The 18,172-nt window shown below is 36.6% G+C and overlaps 2 protein-coding genes across 6 annotated transcripts; one reads left to right on the forward strand and one right to left on the reverse strand.

The window, feature by feature from the left end:
* Positions 1 to 19: 19 nt before the first annotated feature.
* Positions 20 to 8,611, reverse strand: ikzf4 (IKAROS family zinc finger 4). 5 transcript variants are annotated; one of them, XM_023325369.1, is made up of 8 exons: positions 8,526 to 8,611; positions 7,558 to 7,615; positions 7,360 to 7,464; positions 6,999 to 7,253; positions 5,721 to 5,888; positions 5,477 to 5,626; positions 5,139 to 5,270; positions 20 to 3,643 (listed from the first exon to the last, which is right to left on the reverse strand). In XM_023325369.1, the coding sequence occupies exons 2-8, from the start codon at positions 7,595 to 7,597 to the stop codon at positions 2,769 to 2,771; spliced, it is 1,725 nt and encodes a 574-aa protein (XP_023181137.1). In that variant the 5' UTR covers positions 7,598 to 7,615; positions 8,526 to 8,611; the 3' UTR covers positions 20 to 2,768. The 5 variants fall into 5 exon arrangements, with proteins under 5 accessions (XP_023181137.1, XP_023181139.1, XP_023181138.1 ...); XM_023325371.1 differs by having other exon boundaries at positions 8,578 to 8,601; XM_023325370.1 differs by lacking the exon at positions 8,526 to 8,611 and adding an exon at positions 8,293 to 8,499.
* Positions 8,612 to 10,354: 1,743 nt separating this feature from the next.
* Positions 10,355 to 16,915, forward strand: LOC102234512 (RHEB like 1). The gene is made up of 8 exons (XM_005799838.2): positions 10,355 to 10,804; positions 12,589 to 12,660; positions 12,746 to 12,813; positions 12,971 to 13,053; positions 14,242 to 14,298; positions 14,385 to 14,432; positions 15,305 to 15,386; positions 15,466 to 16,915. The coding sequence occupies exons 1-8, from the start codon at positions 10,753 to 10,755 to the stop codon at positions 15,556 to 15,558; spliced, it is 555 nt and encodes a 184-aa protein (XP_005799895.1). The 5' UTR covers positions 10,355 to 10,752; the 3' UTR covers positions 15,559 to 16,915.
* The last annotated feature ends 1,257 nt before the right edge of the window (positions 16,916 to 18,172 follow it).

Genomic DNA, 18,172 nt, shown 5'->3' on the forward strand with positions numbered 1-18,172 from the left:
GTTTTTCTAGGAAACACAAATTAGATTTTATTTAGGGTAGACGCTTACAGTACAAAACTTACAGCAAGTTCAGATTGAGTTAAGCAAATGCAAAAGTACATATGATACATTTAAAAAGCTGTAGTTATTTAAAGCAATATTGAGAGGAAAAAGATTAAGTTAAACATTAAAGAAGCATCACAAATATCACTATAGTTTAGTAAATATAATAACTTGAATTGATGTATTTATTAGTGATTTATCTAGAACGTTTTTGGGTTTGCTCAGGAACAAATAGCTTTGGAACAATATGAGGGTCAAACTTGTGCCTTTAGTGGGTAAATATAGGATATGGCACATTGTAAATTTGAGAGCCAAGACGATTCTTTTGGATTTTTTTATAGGATCAAAAAATATGAATAAGCCAGTAGTTTAGAAACTTGATCTGATCAGAGTTTGGGATAATTAATCTGGACCAAAACAGCATTTAGTGTATAAAAGACAGCTGTTAGAAAAATAAGACTTCCAACTAAAGGCACAACATTTATTTCTACATTTAAAAAGTTTTTGCATGAGGGGCTTAAATGAAAACGCAAAGGGAGACCTCGGGATTAAATGCTTTTGCTGTACAAATATATTTAAGATGAACACTTTAAAGTCAACATTCTTAACAATGAGGTCACTAGGTGTTTAAATAAACTGCAGGAATCTATAAATTTCAGAAAACCTCTTCCCCATATAACACTATCCTCAGGAAGGCAGGATATTGTTCACTGCTGAAGAATGGGAATTTTATTTCCTGTCAAAAGAAAAATGTATGTGAATTTAGACTTTGAAATATTAAAGTGCAATGTGACTCAAGTCTGTTTTAGCAGAGATATGTGCTTAGTTAAAACTTTCCTTCCAGATTAAATGAGGTATACGTTTACGTCACACAGTTTGAAAGAACTTCCACAAAATAAAGTGGAGATGAGGATTATAATGTCCAAAAGCCTTTAATAACAGCAATAAACAGCCTTTTCCCAAATGTACAAATGTCTGAATTTTCCTCTCGCTGCTATAACCAAGGAAAAGTGCTTTACAGTAGCAAACAAGTGGTTCTTTGGCCCAGTTATGAGGAAATTATTTGGTGCCGCACTGAACCACACTAATACCAAACAAACACGTTGCCTTAAACCGTTATTTTCAAACATTTTATGTTTCAGAACGTCTGCATATCTAAACAACTGTTAAAACTGCAAGAATCAATGAACTGGGATCAGTAAGACAAAACAGGAACTGTTCACAACACTGGCACAACCACTAATATTCATTTAAAGCCTAAAGTGGCTGAGTGGGCTCAATTTAGTTAGTCTTAGAAAAGTTTGAACCTGGAAATAAGAAAACTAATGAATGAAAAACTGACAAGGGAAAAGACTCGAACCATGATCACAAGGTTGAAGCCCGAGTCAGTCTTGAATTTTAAGAACATTTTTCATAACTGTTTATTTTAAGTGATATCATTCCTGTTAACTCGAGATTCAAACTGCCTTCTGGGCAGAACATTGCGCTTTAACCACTAAAAGGTCCAACAACCCTAACCTTAAATCTTCAACTTTCATAATAGAATATCAGGTTTAGTTTTGCTAAACAGGGTAAACATTTGCTGAAAAGCCACAGAGAATCTAAAATGCATGAAATACTAACAAAAATAAGAATGCAAGTGTTTAAATCATTCTGTGACATCCTTCTTATTGTGACATCCAGAAAGACATGAAGTCTAGCATTTCCAGCCTGGGGAACAAGTCAAAGGCACAATACAATGACAGAACATCAAACTCATTTTAAATACATCATAAATAGATTTGTTATATATTAGTGTTGGATCAGGTCTTAATTTATTTTTCAAAGGGAAGTTCTGAACTAAAACTCTGGCAGTGATAACTAAACCCCGCTCCTCTCGAGACAGAGCTTTCAGCCGGTTTTTCCTCACATTATTTTTCAGAGAGGTGCAGAACATTACTATATTTCTATAAAATAATTTAATATAATCAGATTTCTGGCAGGTATCAGTGCAAACAAAACAGTCAAGAGACGAAAACAGATTCATATATTATTCCTCAAGGCATCGACAGACAAAAACAAGGGCCTTCATTATTCACTTTTACAGCAAAACTGAGGGCCCCTCAGGGTTGTTCTCTCACACACGCCAATACATACAAACACAAATCTCTTCATTTCACCTCTTGTAAAAACCAAAGTGCATTTCTAATTTAAATATAAAGGACAACCCCTTCCAATGTTTTACTTTAGCTAACATGGACTTGGTTTTGAGCTTGAGTTGTACTTTTTGAAATAAAGCAACTGCGCAGGATTCCTCCAGTGTTAAAGAAACGTAAAAGAAAAAGCATAAACTTCGAATGAAGCATTCATTTCTTTAAAGATTTCACCATAGCCTTTCCCGTGTTAATTCTGATGAGGATTTGTCTACTATAATTTGTGCATGCAGTCTGAATCCTGAAATTTGGTGCAAGGCACGTCTGTGGATAAAAGAATGCATTTCGTCCTTCTACACTTTGGTACACCTTTAATGAAAATGTACTTTAAATACTTAAATCACTCATAAAATAAGTAGAAACCCTATTACAATTTTGTGCCAGGATCTGAAACATTCAGGAGCGGCTTCTCGCCGTCGGTGACCCCTTCAAGCTCGTGCAGATCAAACCAAGCCAGGTCCTCGTCTGAGTGGAGGGGGGGTGGGGGGATGGGGGGGATCTCTGTATGCACAGAAGGGCGTCCAGCGATAAACCTCAGTCTATAATGTGCTCTCCGCGGACAATGTGTGAAGAAAATTCGTATCTGTCCTTGCTGCGGTAGCCACAAATGTTGCACTCGAAAGGCTGTCGGAAACCGTGGCAGCCCATGTGGATGGTAAACATGACGTGGTCCAAGAAAAGCACGCGGCAGTGCTCGCAGCGGAACGACCGCACAGCCCGCCCTTCTGCATCTACGACCCGGAAAGCCTCCCTGGAGGTAGAGGAAGGCGCCGTAGGTGAGCTGGAAGTCGGAGCGGAGGCGGGAGGCGGAAACGCTGGGTGTCCTCCATCTTCTCTTTCCAGCTCCCGATCTTTGGCTCGGCTGGGGCTGCGTCTCTCCCGACTCCTGTGGTGTGAGGTGGGAGGAGGTCTGGCGATGTGTTTGTTGGCGTGAAGGAGCTGATGCCCGTTGTTACTGGGCAACGTTGGGACAGGAGCTGTGCTGTTGCAGGGCTCGTCCGGCATGCTTTCCGTGTCTGTGGAGTCCTGGAAACCATTGCTAGGCGACGGTGCATGACTTCGGCCAGCAGGAAGGTCTTCGTGACCCTCTGCTGCCTCCCTCCCGCCAACAACAACAGCTCCCAGCCCAACTCCGGTGCCCGTGCAATCCAACCTCGGGCCCAGAGCAACGGAGGTGTGAGGGGAGCTGAGGCTCGGCCGGAGTTCTTTAAAAAAGGATGGATGGGGGGGAGGAAGGTGTAGAGGCCTAATGGCATCTGATAATCCTCCTCCATTACCTGCTGTGTACTCTGCAAGGCTGGCGAAGTGAGGTTCTTCCAGGTCCCCAGCTTGCACGTCCTCGCCTTTATCCAAGCCAGCTGTCAGGTCATAAGGTGCATCCGCAATGTTGAGGCGCATGTGCTTCTGTCCTGCAACATAAAGACACACACAATCTTATGATATAATATGCAGTTCCATCAAATAAGTTATTACCGAAACTTTTGATGCATTCTATGCAATGCTTTACAAAAGCATTTATATTCCTGAAAGACTTTTGTTCCTAATTGTTTCTTATTACAGCGTTAAGGATGACTTTTTCTGGCTGGATGATGTGATAGACCAAAACAAGCAAAGGCATATTTGTGCAGGGGAAAAAGAAGACACAAGGTTTTCATAATTTTTTAAAACAAAAATCAGAAAAGTGTGGTGTGCATTTGCATTAACCCCACCTCAGTCCATGCTTTATATAAACACCTATTGCTGCAATTATAGCTGCTAGTGTCTTTCTTCCAATTAGCACAGCCAAAGACTGAAATTCTTGCCTATTCTTCTTCACAAAACAACTCGAGGCCAGCCAGATTGACTACAGAAGGTCTGGGAACATTAATTGTAAAGTCTGCTACATATTTTCAATTGTATTCAAGTGTAAATTTTGACTAGACTACTCCTGAATCGTTCCATTGTCGATCAGTCTGCATGTTTAGGACAGCTGTCCTGAAGGGAGTTGAACCTCCGTCCCAGTCTCAAGGCTTTTCCAGCCTTTGAAAGGTTTACTTCCAGGACTGCCTTGAATTTACTCTGACCAGCTTCACTGCTCCTACTGACGCAAAACATTTCCACATCATCATTCTGCCACTAATATGCTCCCCCACAGGGATGGTATGTTTAGGGCTGTATGCAGTGCTAGCTTTCTAGTTTTGTTTTTTAGTTGACTCTCCTAAATGTCTTGATGCAAACAGTAAGCTGTGGCTCTCTGCAGCTCCTGCAGAGTTACCATTGACCTTTTGGCTGCCTCGCCGAAATGTAGCCTTTTTTCTCAGGCAGACAGTTTAGATGGTCAGTTGTGCTTTTGTGGGTTTTCAGAAGTGACATATTGTTTTCCCTTTGGTGATGCCGGATTGAACTATGCTCTGTGAGGTATCCAAAATCTAGAATATTGTTTTTCAACCCAACTGCAGTTTACACTTCTCTGCAACTTACTCCTTGACCGGTCTGCTTGTCACACTTTTCAGATCTTTACTTGTATAAAAGTTCTGAAAAAAAAAATGCATCCCTTCACAATGTTTTGCTATTTTGTGTTGATCCATCACAAAATCTCAAGTTGTTGGTTTTAAAGTGGAGCTGCACAATATATTAAATTGAAATCGTCATTGCAATATCAACTGCGTGGATGTGATATAAATATAAATAAATAAATCTAAATTTGTTTTGCTTTAGTTAAATCACTAAAGTCCTTCCTACTGCACATAAGTTTGACTACTAGAAACAGAATTGGGAAGCTACTTGAACCCTCTGGGAGAATAAGTACAGAGGACTGGTAATCCCATCAAAAAGGCAGATTTGACTACCTGAATTTACACTTAAAGCAACGAATATTGCTTTGTTAAATCCCTAAAACCGTCCACACTGAGACTAAATGCTCACCTACAAATTTTTGTGGTGTGGATCTTTTGCGTTTAGTGACGCTGTTGGCGAGCCGATCGATAAAAGCCATCTTGTCTGAGGACGGCTGCAGAAGAGAGTCTGGTACAAACTCTAGCTCTCTCATCTCCTCTCCTGGACAGAGTACAAACAAACTGTTACGTTATTTTAAAGTTTCGTCATAACTCAGACAGCGTTTCTTGTGAGTCCTAGTTTGCTGTGGAATCTAAAACCACATTTTGGGATTTCAGGCAATTATGGAAGGAGGATTGTGGTCATCAACTTGTAAAGGAGTTTTTACGGTCACCATTCTGTAAGAGGAATGAGTGCCAGTACTATACCTAGATTATGAGCACTGTTTGTTGGTTGTGACTCCAGACTTTGTAGGTAACCATGACAGCGCTCATGGTGTTCCTCCAGGGTGTTTTGCTGCTTGTAACTACGGCCGCAAAAACTGCATTTATATGGCTTCCCTATGGTTGGAGAGGACACTGGAGGTAGAGGAGGAAGACAGTTATAACGCAGACTGATTGTAAGAAAGAAAAGAACAACAAAACACACTTATCAGGTATTAAATTGTTCTACCTGCATGAGTGCGTAAGTGCCCAGTAAGGGCATCTCTTCTTCGACAAGCATAGCTGCAAAAGGGACATTTAAACGGCTTCTCTCCTGAGTGCAGCTTGATGTGGCGGAGCAGGTTGCCTTTTTGGGTGAATGAGGCGCCACATTGGTTACATTGAAATGGTCTTTCCCCTGTGAATTGTAAAATAAGTTAGCACATGTTCTCTTCAAACAACTACATGGCTTAGTGCATTGTGTTAGTCTACTTAGACAAGAACGCAGGATTCCTGAGGATCTTACATTCAAAATGTAGCACATTTTCAGACCCAGAATTACTTGTTTTCTTTTATCAGTTGTTTTCATTTTTTATATGTTAGAGATTTGAGTACTAAGAATTCACATTATTATTATTATCTTTTTGTACCACTGTTTATGAAATTACGCAACAATGACATTTGCTTCTGATTCAGCGTTGTAGTAGTGAATTGTTTCACTGATTTTTCTGCTTCTGCACCAACTCAGAAAAATCAAAGATCCTTATGTTTCACAAATTCTTAAAAACATTTTGTAAACTTTTTAAAGCTTTTCTTCAATTAATCTTTATTTTTACCTGGAATAATCCAACTAAGATTTAAAATCTCTTTTGCTAGGAAGTCTTGGCCACAAAAGCACAATAATAGACTATTAATGTTATCACAACAAGCAAAAACAGACAATACAAGAAAACTAAGTAAAAGAATGGGGATTTTTTATGAAATTGCTACAACCACTAGTTGTTTTCAGTAACATCACATGTACATTCAGTACTCAAAAGTTTCTGAATGAGATGTTGTTTGGCATCATAGCTCCATGTAAGGAAGCTGCTTCGAATCCTAGCCTAAACCGAGTAAAAGTTGGAGAAAAAAAACAAAACTATAAAATTGTCCTTTTTTCCATTTTAAATAGGTATGTATTTATGTGTGGGGTCTAAGCCAGAAACTTGAAAAGCCAAACAGAGAAGGCTAAACTTTTAACTAATGCAGCAAATCAAAATTAAAGGACATTAATTCAATATGGTTTCAATGTAAAAACCACTTATATTTTGGAAAATTCGATTTTTTTTCTCTTTTAGAAAATAGAAACTCCAAACTCCAACTCCAAACATTTTTCCACTCCTATCCACACTTTAAAAAAATATATAATAAAAAAACAACTCCATACTTTTTAAAATGGTATAAATCCAGAAAATGTCTTAAATTGTTTACACATGATGTGCTTTCTTAATTCTTACTTAAATGTTTATGGTTTAAACACATTAGTCACCTGTATGGCTGCGTTTGTGCACCATGAGAACATTAGGCCCGATGCAGATCATTCCACAAATGTCACACTTCAGCTTTCCGTTCGGCAGTCTGGTGGCTCCAGGTGCCATGGTCTCAGGGTTCATGACTTCCCTGTAGCCTCCACCAGACTCTGATCCCTGTCCTGAGCCTCCATCATTTATCCGCTCTATTCTTTCATCTTCATTATTGCGTCCTAAGTCTTCATCACTGTACAACTCCACTTTAATAGAGTTGGCTGCAGAGGCACAAGAAAAATCAGACAGAGGAAACATGACATTAAGTGATCAATCTTGTTTATTGAAATGCACATGTAAATAAGAATAGTTTAACTTCCCACTCACCACTTAGAGACCGTCTAGGAGAGTTGTTCTTGCTATTTGGGGTGCTTACATTTGGACCTCCAAGGTTCCCAGAAAACTCTCTTTCCAGTGATGACTCCCCACTACCTAAAACCACAACCATAATAACTGTGGAGTCCCACATTTAACAAGCATGCCAATGTTAAACAACATGGTAGCTTCTACTACATAAACCTTTACCTGAAATATAGGATCTGCCATTACAGTCATCAACATCCATACTAGTTCAAGCTGAATCCTGAAATTATATTTAGGTCAAGTTGAATACTTTCTCAAACATAATTAATCTCTGAACACCATTGCATGTCAAACACTATCCGTATCTGTTTAGGAAAACAGATACAGATTACAATTGATCAGTGAGTTAAAGAAACACAGAGGGCAGATTTAATCTGGCATTTCTAACACTTAACTGCAACACTCCTAAAGCACACAGTTTCTGTGCGATGATTGACGGGTGCACTTTAAAATCAATCATGTTTGTAGATTAGTTGATGTGGATCAATTAATCGCCTTAAAGTAGATTACTGGCAGCTAGGTTAGGTCCACTCCTAACCTTACCAAACCAGACAATTAGAACCAGCAAATGACAACTTCAAAAAATAAGCTCAAAGTTAAGACAACCTATTTTAGAATTTATTTGTGTCTAAATAATCTGAAATCCCGATCACGAACCAGAAAGACAGCGTTTACATAACGTTGAGGGTGAGGTAACCTAAGTTTATGGCCTTGGTAGCTAACGTTAGCTTACTGCATGGGATGGAAATTACCGTTTGTCAAGTTAGCTGAACTCAACAGCAAGACGATACAACAGTCTGACATCATCGACAGCCTGATAAAAACTCAAAGAACAATGATGCTAGTAAGAAATATAAGTAACGGCGCCAGGAAGTAGCATTAGGTTATGATACTAACTGGGTAGATGTCGCTGAACTGAACACACTACTCGGCTCGACGTCATGTTTGAGGCTAGCACAACAAACAACCGTTAGCCTGTCAGTGTTTCTTCAGCGGTTGCTATGGCAGCCGCAGCCACACCAACAGCTGCAGCTAGTCAGTTGGTGGTTTGACTGTTTCAACACGGCAAAGACTAACGACTATAAATACCTCTCAAAAGCTGTCCGATTCTTAAAAACTTGGTAAATTACCTGTCTCTGTCAAGGCCGTTTCATTGAGGTAAATCAGATTTTTTTTATCTACCTGTTTATGACGGCAATATTCACCGGAAGAATAGTTATCTAGGTTGGGATAACTTCCGGATCATATTAGGCACGTCACTTCAGAGCAAGGCATTTGTTGACTTTGTACACATTTTAAATATACATTTTATAGTTTCTCTACTATCACAATCAGTTTTGAAAAAGAAATTTCTTTGTAATTTACATTTTAATTTTAGATGGAAATGACATTTCGAATATCAATGAAATCATTTTTATTGTCTAGCAGCTTAAAAGCTTTTTGTGTATATTTCCACATGTATTAGTGTTTGTGGCAATTCATCTTTTGCCATAACTCAAGGTCTTAACTCGGAATGCTTTCAACTGCTCACTGTAATCATGAGCTTCCTCTACATATTTTTTTTGGTCACATTTAATTGTTTCTTCTAGCCAGTTTTAAAGTCAGACAAAAATAACTACCGTACCTTCAATACAAAATGCCATTTTCAAATGATTTCATTTATTAAGGGAAAACATTGTTCAAACTAGCCCTATTCAAAAAATGATTCACTCAATAAAAAGTCAGGTATTGACTGTTGCCTCCATTTTTAACATGTACAAATGCATAGAAGATGATTGTTGATAAGACAGGAAAGACAAAAACTTAAATCACATATTACACGCTGGCTTTTATAAATTCAAATTGAGAAATAAGGTTAAGTAAAATGTTTACAGTCTTATGATCTTTATTAGTTTTTTTATGTAAAGTTTCAAATTAGACAACCATTAAAAGTAAAGCTTCAGGTCTGTTTTGTTCAATGTGTTGTTGTTTTTTTGGAACATCCTTTAATAATCAAAGAATTTGTATGAAATATTGCTTGCTACTGGTGTAAATAGGGTTGTTAAATATCAAGCATACCGTGACCTGGGTTGGTGGTTCAAATGTTTTGTGGGCCACTATTTCATCTGCATTGTGGATGGTGGGAACGTGGTCACAGAAGTTTGAGTAGATACGGTGGAATGGCAGATTTAGATTTATTTTAATTTTGTCCTGACTGATGATGTCCAGGGCGTCTCTGTTTCTCTGGAGATAGACATCAATGCCATGTGACCCAATAGTAATACGCAGATATTGACATTTGGCTGGACAGCTATTATCAAAATGCCAATAAATTTATGTTTGAAAATATTGATAGAAAATTACACAGATAGCTTCCAAATCTAAATTACAATACATCGCTTTTTACTTACATTTTTATCTAATTGTATATATACACTTCTTATTGTAGCAATCAAACACTTTTTGCATGTTCCCACTGGTATTGTTCACTCTTCCAATAATCAGTGGATCAATCAGTCAATAGTATTTCATGCCAGAAGAAACATTCTGGTGAAACTATACACATTTATCTGTGCTTTTAGCAAATAGCAATATCTGGCACAGAAATAGATTTTCAATTCAAATAAAATCTGCCCTTCACACTATAAGGCAACCATCCTCACTATACTATTACCAGAAATGGGGAAAAAAGAAAGAAAAGGGAATTTCTTTTCAGATTTAGTGTGTATTCTTCTAATTTATCTTTCCAAACATTATCATGGAGGCCAACTGAGTAAACACGTGTTCATATTTGTGTTCTATAGTATGAGTTTAGTTGAGTTCAATATTTGTGATTTAAAAAAAAAAGGAGTTCTTTGATGTTGTTTGCCGTCTGTCTGGAACAGTCTAAAAAAGGATAGTTCTCAGGAACTTGCTGGGACGTCCAAAGAGTGACATCTACTGTACAAATAAGCCTGAAAGCCCGTTCATGTCATTTCTCTGACTCATCGGCTGGTTTTACGACGGTGTGCTTACACAATGGCAATTTCCGTCAGTTTGACTTGCAGCTCGCGACCGCGTTGAACTCGCCTTTTTGTGTTTACAGTTTTGTTTCGAACGACCTCTTTTCCCGCTCCAAATTTCGCGTATATGTTTACGCCCGACTCAGATACAGAAATCGGAAGCTCTCAGAGTTAGGCGCAGGTTGTTTTTGGTTCGGTAAAAGTGTGGAAACCCAGCTTGAGGCCCAGCTCGGAGAGCTCGAGCGGGGCAGAGCTCCGGAAAGTTTGTTGTTGTCACGTGACGCGGGACGAATGTGGCGATAAAAGTTTGTTCAGATCGTGAAATTTGTTGGCGTATTACCTTGTTCAGAACTTGTGCGGCAAATTTTTCACCGCGATGCCTCAACCAAAATACAGAAAGATCGCGGTCATAGGTTACCGGTCCGTAGGTGAGTACAGCTGATGTCGGTGAGCTAGCAGGCTAACATGCTAATATCCTGGCTTTGTTTTCGTTTTGAGTGTATCTACCTATCAGCACTAAAATCTTGTCTACAAGCTTATATATGCTTTCTATATTCATATTCTTAATACCAAAGTTAAAAGCTATTAGCTCTATATTTTCTGCCATATGCTACCTTATGTGACACTAAATGTTAGCTCAGCAGGTGTTATTCGGCTACTAAGAAGCTTTTTGTTAAGAATTTCAACCATAACATTTATGTAGGTTATTCATTTAATTCACGTATCTACCCTTCAAACACTATTCATATCTTATCCCAACTGTTTCTGTTTAATAATATCTCGATGTTTGTCCTTTTGTTGCATCACTGTTTCAGGCTTAACTCGGATAATGTTTGTTTACTGTTTAAATAGGCACAAGGTTACAACGCACTATCTTTTCACAACCTACTCAAGTTTAAAACGGTGCAACAAACCATTGTGCCTACCACCTGTATTAAAAGTTTTCAAAAGTCGTGAATTTTGAACTATTTTTTTTTATACACGTGTGTTTTATTGGTCAAATAAGGATTGCCATCACTCCAGTAGTATTCATTTAGCCTCGCATTCTTTAAACTGGCTTTCTGTTTGCGTGTCAAAATAATCAAAATAAACAATTAGGCTAAAAGTGTATATAAATATTTTAATTGATGGTTAAGATAGTTTCAGTGTTTTCAAAAGATATAATTCAGGGTTAAAATAAAAATTTGTAAAACATTAAAGGCCTAAATTACACAATTTTTTTTATTTTTAGATGCTGCCGAGAAAGGTAAACAAATGACCTTCAGTGGTTTAGTTAATTTGTTAAAGTGCTTGTATTGTTTTGTTTTTTCTCAATAAAAGCTATAACTTAAAAACATTCTCTAGTTCTTTTAAAATAACATTGATAAATCTTGAAATTAGAATATTTCCTTCCAATTCTTTGTGGAATTTGGGACTTGTATGGGGTAAATAACATCAGTAGGCCTGTCACAATAACAAATTTTGCTGGATGATAAATTGTCCCAGAACTTATTGCGATAAATGATAACATTATTGTTTTGAGAACATTTTCAAGTCATATAATAGTAATAATGACATAAAAATGCAAGAACACATTCTCAAAAATCAATAAACTTTAAATTCTAATGAACATTTAAACAATTTTCTGAGTAAATTGGCTCATCGACGCAGAGACAAAACTGGCTCTTCTGGCTATTGAGACATTTTTCACTTACAAAATTCCTGACTATAATCCATGTTGCTGTAGAGAAAATGACAAAATCTACAGCTAAAATTTCCACCAGAAAAATAGACATCTACAAAATATTCTTCAGTTCAACTTCTAAAGCTTTTGCAACATTTTAACATTTTTGCGTTATTTTCTGTAAAGACAGACCGACTACCCTTGTTCTCTTAAATTCTAATTAACTCTGTGCTTTTTGCAACAAGCTGAAAGGTCACTAACCTAACTGATGACTCAGATATTGAAATGTAATTTTTAAAACCCTTGGATGCTTGTAAGGACACAAATTACGATCAAAACTTAGTTTTAAGACTCGCTTTGTTAAAGGTCCAGCCTACTTTGTTTGGAAAAAACTCACACATTGGCAGCTGGTTGCCTATTCTTTCTTTCCTGTCATTAGGTTATGTTTTATAGTTTGCATTTAAATGCTGAGCAGCATCAATCACGAATGAACATCAATTATCATTGAATCGTTTTGTTGTTTAAGAGTCTTCTGTGCTCTTCATGCAGGGAAGTCGTCTCTTACGATACAGTTTGTTGAAGGACAGTTTGTCGACTCCTATGACCCAACCATTGAAAACAGTGAGTGATTTTATATTTGCTCAGTTTTAAGAGTACTTTATGGTTTAGTGTGAAAATTGTAAAAACTGCTCTTTTTTGTCTTTAGCGTTTAACAAAATGGTCAACGTGAAAGGTCAGGACTTCAATCTGCAGCTAGTTGACACAGCTGGACAAGTAAGTTACTTAGTTGTTGTCATAACTGATCTGAGTGATTTAAACTGAATATTTCTGAGTAATAGGCATATTTGCCTTTTGTTTTTAGTGTTGTTTTTGAAATCTTCAAGACTTTTATTTATAAAATGTAATGGAAATCCCTATTCTCCCTCTGTAGGATGAGTACTCAATTTTTCCACAATCCCACTCAATGGACATCCATGGTTATGTTCTGGTCTATTCAGTGACTTCCATGAAAAGGTGAGTGGATGGCTGTTGTAGTTACCTTTATTTCAGTAAAAAACTTTGCATTAAGAAGTCTTAGATCTGCTTCAAGACGGGAATTATTTGGGTTTTATCCAGTGTTTACTATTGAATCACATCAATAACAAGTAAAGTTTTAGTTCATCCCAGATTGGAGTTTTTGTTGTTTAGCTATTTATAAGCGGTCTATTGAGGAGAAACAATATATATATATTTTTTTTATTTATTTAAGTTGAACCATAAAAGTTATATCAGCCAAATGTTTTAAGAGATTAGTGTCTAAACAAACAATGTCATTTGAAAGAATGTAACAACTTTTAAATTGTACTAGATAACACAACTATTTAATAAGCTACAAGTGTCCCTCTATTTTTGTAGAAACGTCTCAAAGAAAAAGACCTAAGGGCCTAAAAATCCTCAAAAGGTTTCTTATTTTCACATTTTTTAAGATGTTACTATTAAGTATTCAAAACATTGCTTCTTTGACTTTTTAATGGTTAGAATAAAATTCAGTTAATTGAATTTTAACAGTTATTATGTTCAGCCAAGATATCACCATTTCTTATTGATTTAAAAATGTTTGTTTTAATCTGATTCCTTTTCTGGTAAATCGTTTGATTTTGGTGTTTAGGTTCTTGAAAGCATTCAAGAAACTGTTAGGTTGAACATAAACAATAAATATATTTATCTCCATCTAAATCAAACAAGATTTTGTCAGGCCCAAAAGAAATCAATGATACTTTTATTTTAAATAAAATACCAAGTGACATTCTGCGTATGTTTGTCTTTAAGTTCTAATTGGAAATCCTGGAAACTGAGTCTCTGAATAGAAAATACAGGAGAGTATCAAAGCCAAAAGCATCTAATAGATGTGCAAATTAAATGAGGTCAGTGTTTAGTATTACTATTTATTTTTAGTAATACTCTGAACTACAGTTCAGACTCGGGGGAACTGTTGGTTTAGTGTCACTGCTGCTTCAAATGCTGCAAAACAACTATGATGCTCACAGTTAGAGCATTTCATACAGCTAAGCAGCAAAAACTCATGTTGATTAGAATTATACCATGAAGTAATTTATGTCATAATATCCCCATTTGGTTAGTTCTGTATCCAAATGTTGAAGTTTTGTTAATATTATTCTTCCAGATCAATGTTTAAAATAACACTGTCTGTCCCCTGTCCAGTTTTGAAGTTGTGCAGGTTCTACACGACAAGCTGCTAGATATGGTTGGCAAAATTCAGTAAGTCCAATCAGTCCCTTAAATTCTTTATAACTGAGAAAATTTAAAGTGTATATTTGTACAATTTGAGCTATGTTTCTTTTCAGGGTTCCAACTGTTCTTGTAGGAAACAAAAAAGATCTTCACATGGAAAGGTGAGTATTGATGTGATTGTTTGGTTTAGGCTACAGCTATCATAGAAGCTCTTTTCATTCCTACTATGAAGTGGGAGTATTTTATAACATGCCTGGATTATATGATTGCTTATCCAGAATGCGTTATGGTTGGTTAATCATAGACATGCTGAAACTCATCATTAGGAGCAATAGCTTAAATTGGTGATGAAAACTCACTTAAATAAGCAATCTTTAGAAACCTAAACATTGCGAATGTTGGTGTGATTCTTTTCAACAGTCTTTAAACAGAAATGCATTATTGCCATCTTGTGGTAGCAATAATACATTAAAATCTTGTGCTATTTGAAAAAATGCTAATTTTAACAAGGCAGTATTTACTTTATTAAATTAAGTAACTGCCATACAGTCCTTAAACAGAGATCCTATGACACCTGAAACTTAAATTCGTTTTTTGTTTTTCAAGTTTTTGAAAGTGCTTGAACTTTAGAAAATGTGCTTAAAATTGCTACTAAATGTATCTTGTGTTGCAATCTAGACCTCACAACTTGTTTTGATTTGTACAGCTACACTGATGTAAAAAAAAAAAAAAAAAACATATTTGAAGTGATGAAGTAAAACTGGTGTAAGAATCATCTAAGTTAAATTGAATTCCATGTTTTTTTAGTAGAAATTATACATGTTTAAAACTGACAGTAGCTTAATTAGCCAAATTCAAATTATTGTGTTGTACTTTGGAACTCGGGTCACAATAGCCTATTTATTAACCAGAAGGATTTATATCTTAAGAAGTTATTGAATTTGACCATGTGAAGGTTTCGAGTACACTTTTTAAAACAAGGAACCAATGAGATGTTCCCGCTTCACTATGCATTTTGTCAATTTGTTTCAAGGGTTATCAAACCAGAGGAGGGGAAAAAACTAGCTGATTCCTGGGGAGCAGCATTCATGGAGTCTTCCGCCAAAGAAAACGAGGTAAAAAAACCCCATTAAAGTTAGCCCTTGATGCTAATCTATTGTTCATGTCTGACAAAGACTCTTGCTTGAAACACAGACTGCTGTGGAGGTTTTCAAGCGAATCATTTTGGAGATGGAGAAAGCTGACGGGAATGCACCTCCAGAGGAGAAGAAGTGTGCAGTGATGTAAAGGTTTATGCAGGACACCAGTGAGCTGATTTACTGAAGACATGAGGCACAACTTCACCAGCTTGCTAACAGTGGCCTCATCGATGGAGAAGAGAAACGTTTGTTCTCCGCTCAGAATTCAAGATTGATTTACATAGCAAAGCAGCTGCCCAACAAATGATACTAGATCCCAGCAATTGTAACCATGGAAAGAGAGAAATGTCTAGAGCAGGATTAACCTCTCAAAGAAGCATCTTCACTGGATACTTTAACGTTCAAATGCATTCTGGGAATAATTGTGCTTCTTTTTTTTTTAAATTATTTCCAAGGACTGGTCCATAATTTCAGCAGGTCTTTTTGACAGAAATGCACTCACAGTTCACATTGCTTTAAATGTGGTCACTATTCTATCAGCACTCTGTAAGAAAAGAAATCTCACTGGGGTTTCTCAGGTCTCACTGTAATTTTTATCTGCTCATCCTCAGGTACCTCTTACTCATGAGCTGTGCTGACGCGTCGTCATGACACCGTTCTGTTATTGTATATTTAACTAAGCCGATACACATCGCTCATATCTGTAGTATAATTTTTCCCCATTCATTGTGATAAGGTTGTTATGGACAACACTTGTAGGTGGAATAAATATTTGCTAATTACAAGTGAAGCCCTTTATATACAGTATAACTAAAATCTTAGAATGTGATTTGGTACTTTGGAAAATATCTGGAGCGACGCAAGTTGTTGCGCTCCGTTTTTCTACACAGAGTACACTCTTGGATTGTTTATCAAAACTTAAAGGATTAATAGATTTCAGTTTTTGATTTGCATTTTAGTATTACAAAATACTATGAAGGCGGCCACGGAGTTAGCTTAGTGAGTTTTAAGTTGATGACTTTAACGTGCTTGATAAAACCCAACCATAGTGCCTGTAGCCTTTCTGACAAATGGTCACTGTCAAACACTTGAAATCTTTTCTTTTTGATTTGTTTTTACAAAACCTGTACCCTTACAGAAATCTAATGTACAGTAATTCTGTTTGTTTTATCCCCTAAAGCTTTGTGTTGTAGCTGTAGTGGATACTTCTAACTTTATAAAATGCTTTGCCTAGATAGTTAAATGGTGGGTAACTGATGATAGTTGAGCAGAGGCTGGTGATGATGTGTCTTGTGCCTTACAGATGTTCAAACTCCTTCATCTGCTTCCTTTTCTTGACTCAAGGTGCTCTTAAGTTTTTTTTGTTGTTTTTTTTTTCCTTTATTGACTTGACACCATAGGTGCAGGTGTTGTGCACCTGAACACCAGTATTCCCCTGTGGGTCAACAGTAATTTAGAAATCTTGCTGTAAACTGTTTTGTAAATAAACAAATCTGTCACTTGTTGGATGTCCCTGATTTTTCTTCTTTACGATGCCAACATTTATATTTTTATGATATACATGAGGCTGTATAATTAGTTGTGTATTTTTAAAAATCACATTAAGGGGCATGCCGTGGTGGCGTAGTGGTTAGCGCGACCCATATTTGGAGGCCTTCAGTCCTCGACGCGGCCGTCGCAGGTTCGACTCCTGGACCCGACGATATTTGCCGCATGTCTTCCCCCCTCTCCTTCCCCGTTTCCTGTCAGCCTACTGTCATATAAGGGACACTAGAGCCCACAAAAGACCCACTGGAGGGCTAAAAAAAAAATCACATTAAGGGTGTGGATTTATTTGCATTTGTCTTAGCTAAAGGCCTTTAATGAACAAATACAAGCTCAACTACAAGCACAACAGTCAGGTATCTCACTCAAGTCCTGGACTTTCTACTGAAAACAGCTGCTAGTAGTTTGTCTAGTGAGCATACTGTGTTATGTATACAGAAATATCCCAATTTTACTTATTTTAGGAAAAATCCACACACTGAGGACTGCTACAAATATTAAAAATATCTTAAATATGCTCTCATTCTGCCATTTGTCATACAGGTTTTATCAAATTTATAATCCCTCCCCCCCCCAACTAGCCTAATGTATAGTGTTGACCATATAAAAACAGAAAAATTACCTGCTGATTGATTTTATTAATCAGTCATCGAATTATTTTTGTTTTGTTATTCAGTCATAAAATAAATATTTTGATCAATACTTCAAAATACTATAATTTGATCAACTTGACTGAAAATGTACATATATGTATACATATGTTATAAGTATGCATGACTTGTATGTATGCATGTCTGTCTACACCAAGTTAAATTAAATAACCTCCCATAAAGCATTGCAATCTAAATAAAAAACACATATGTTTTATTATGCACATATATTTTACTTATATAATCAGGAGTATAAAAATGAAAAAAAAACCAACAACAAAAAAACAGTCCAAAACAAAAAACAATACATGAATTTGAAGGTTTTTTTCTAAATACTTCCAAAACTTAAATATTCTTGATGAACAAATAAACTATTATATTGAGTTCTGTTTCATTTACTTCTCCCTAATGCGCACAGTTACATTTACAAAGCAATTATTTACCATTAAAACTTTATATAAAAGAGGATCTTAACGTTTTTATTTGATCCCGTCCTGAAATGCGTTTAACACATTTATTACGGCGATGCCGCCTGGTTGCGCCAGTACCACAGATATTACGGTAACA

This window comes from Xiphophorus maculatus, chromosome 20, assembly GCF_002775205.1.
Source record: "Xiphophorus maculatus strain JP 163 A chromosome 20, X_maculatus-5.0-male, whole genome shotgun sequence".
Taxonomy (NCBI): Eukaryota; Metazoa; Chordata; class Actinopteri; order Cyprinodontiformes; family Poeciliidae; genus Xiphophorus; species Xiphophorus maculatus.

Bases quoted from the DNA above. Each gene is read 5' to 3' on its own strand.
- ikzf4 (XM_023325369.1), bottom strand. From the start codon at position 7,597: ATGGATGTTGATGACTGTAATGGCAGATCCTATATTTCAG. The intron at 5,889-6,998 runs GTGACTAATGTG...TACAATTCACAG, and splicing joins GCACAAACGCAGCCATACAG to GGGAAAGACCATTTCAATGT. The intron at 3,644-5,138 runs GTGAGCATTTAG...TTTATGTTGCAG, and splicing joins CACACCACAAAAATTTGTAG to GACAGAAGCACATGCGCCTC.
- LOC102234512 (XM_005799838.2), top strand. From the start codon at position 10,753: ATGCCTCAACCAAAATACAGAAAGATCGCGGTCATAGGTTACCGGTCC. The intron at 12,814-12,970 runs GTAAGTTACTTA...CTCCCTCTGTAG, and splicing joins TAGTTGACACAGCTGGACAA to GATGAGTACTCAATTTTTCC. The intron at 13,054-14,241 runs GTGAGTGGATGG...TCCCCTGTCCAG, and splicing joins TCAGTGACTTCCATGAAAAG to TTTTGAAGTTGTGCAGGTTC.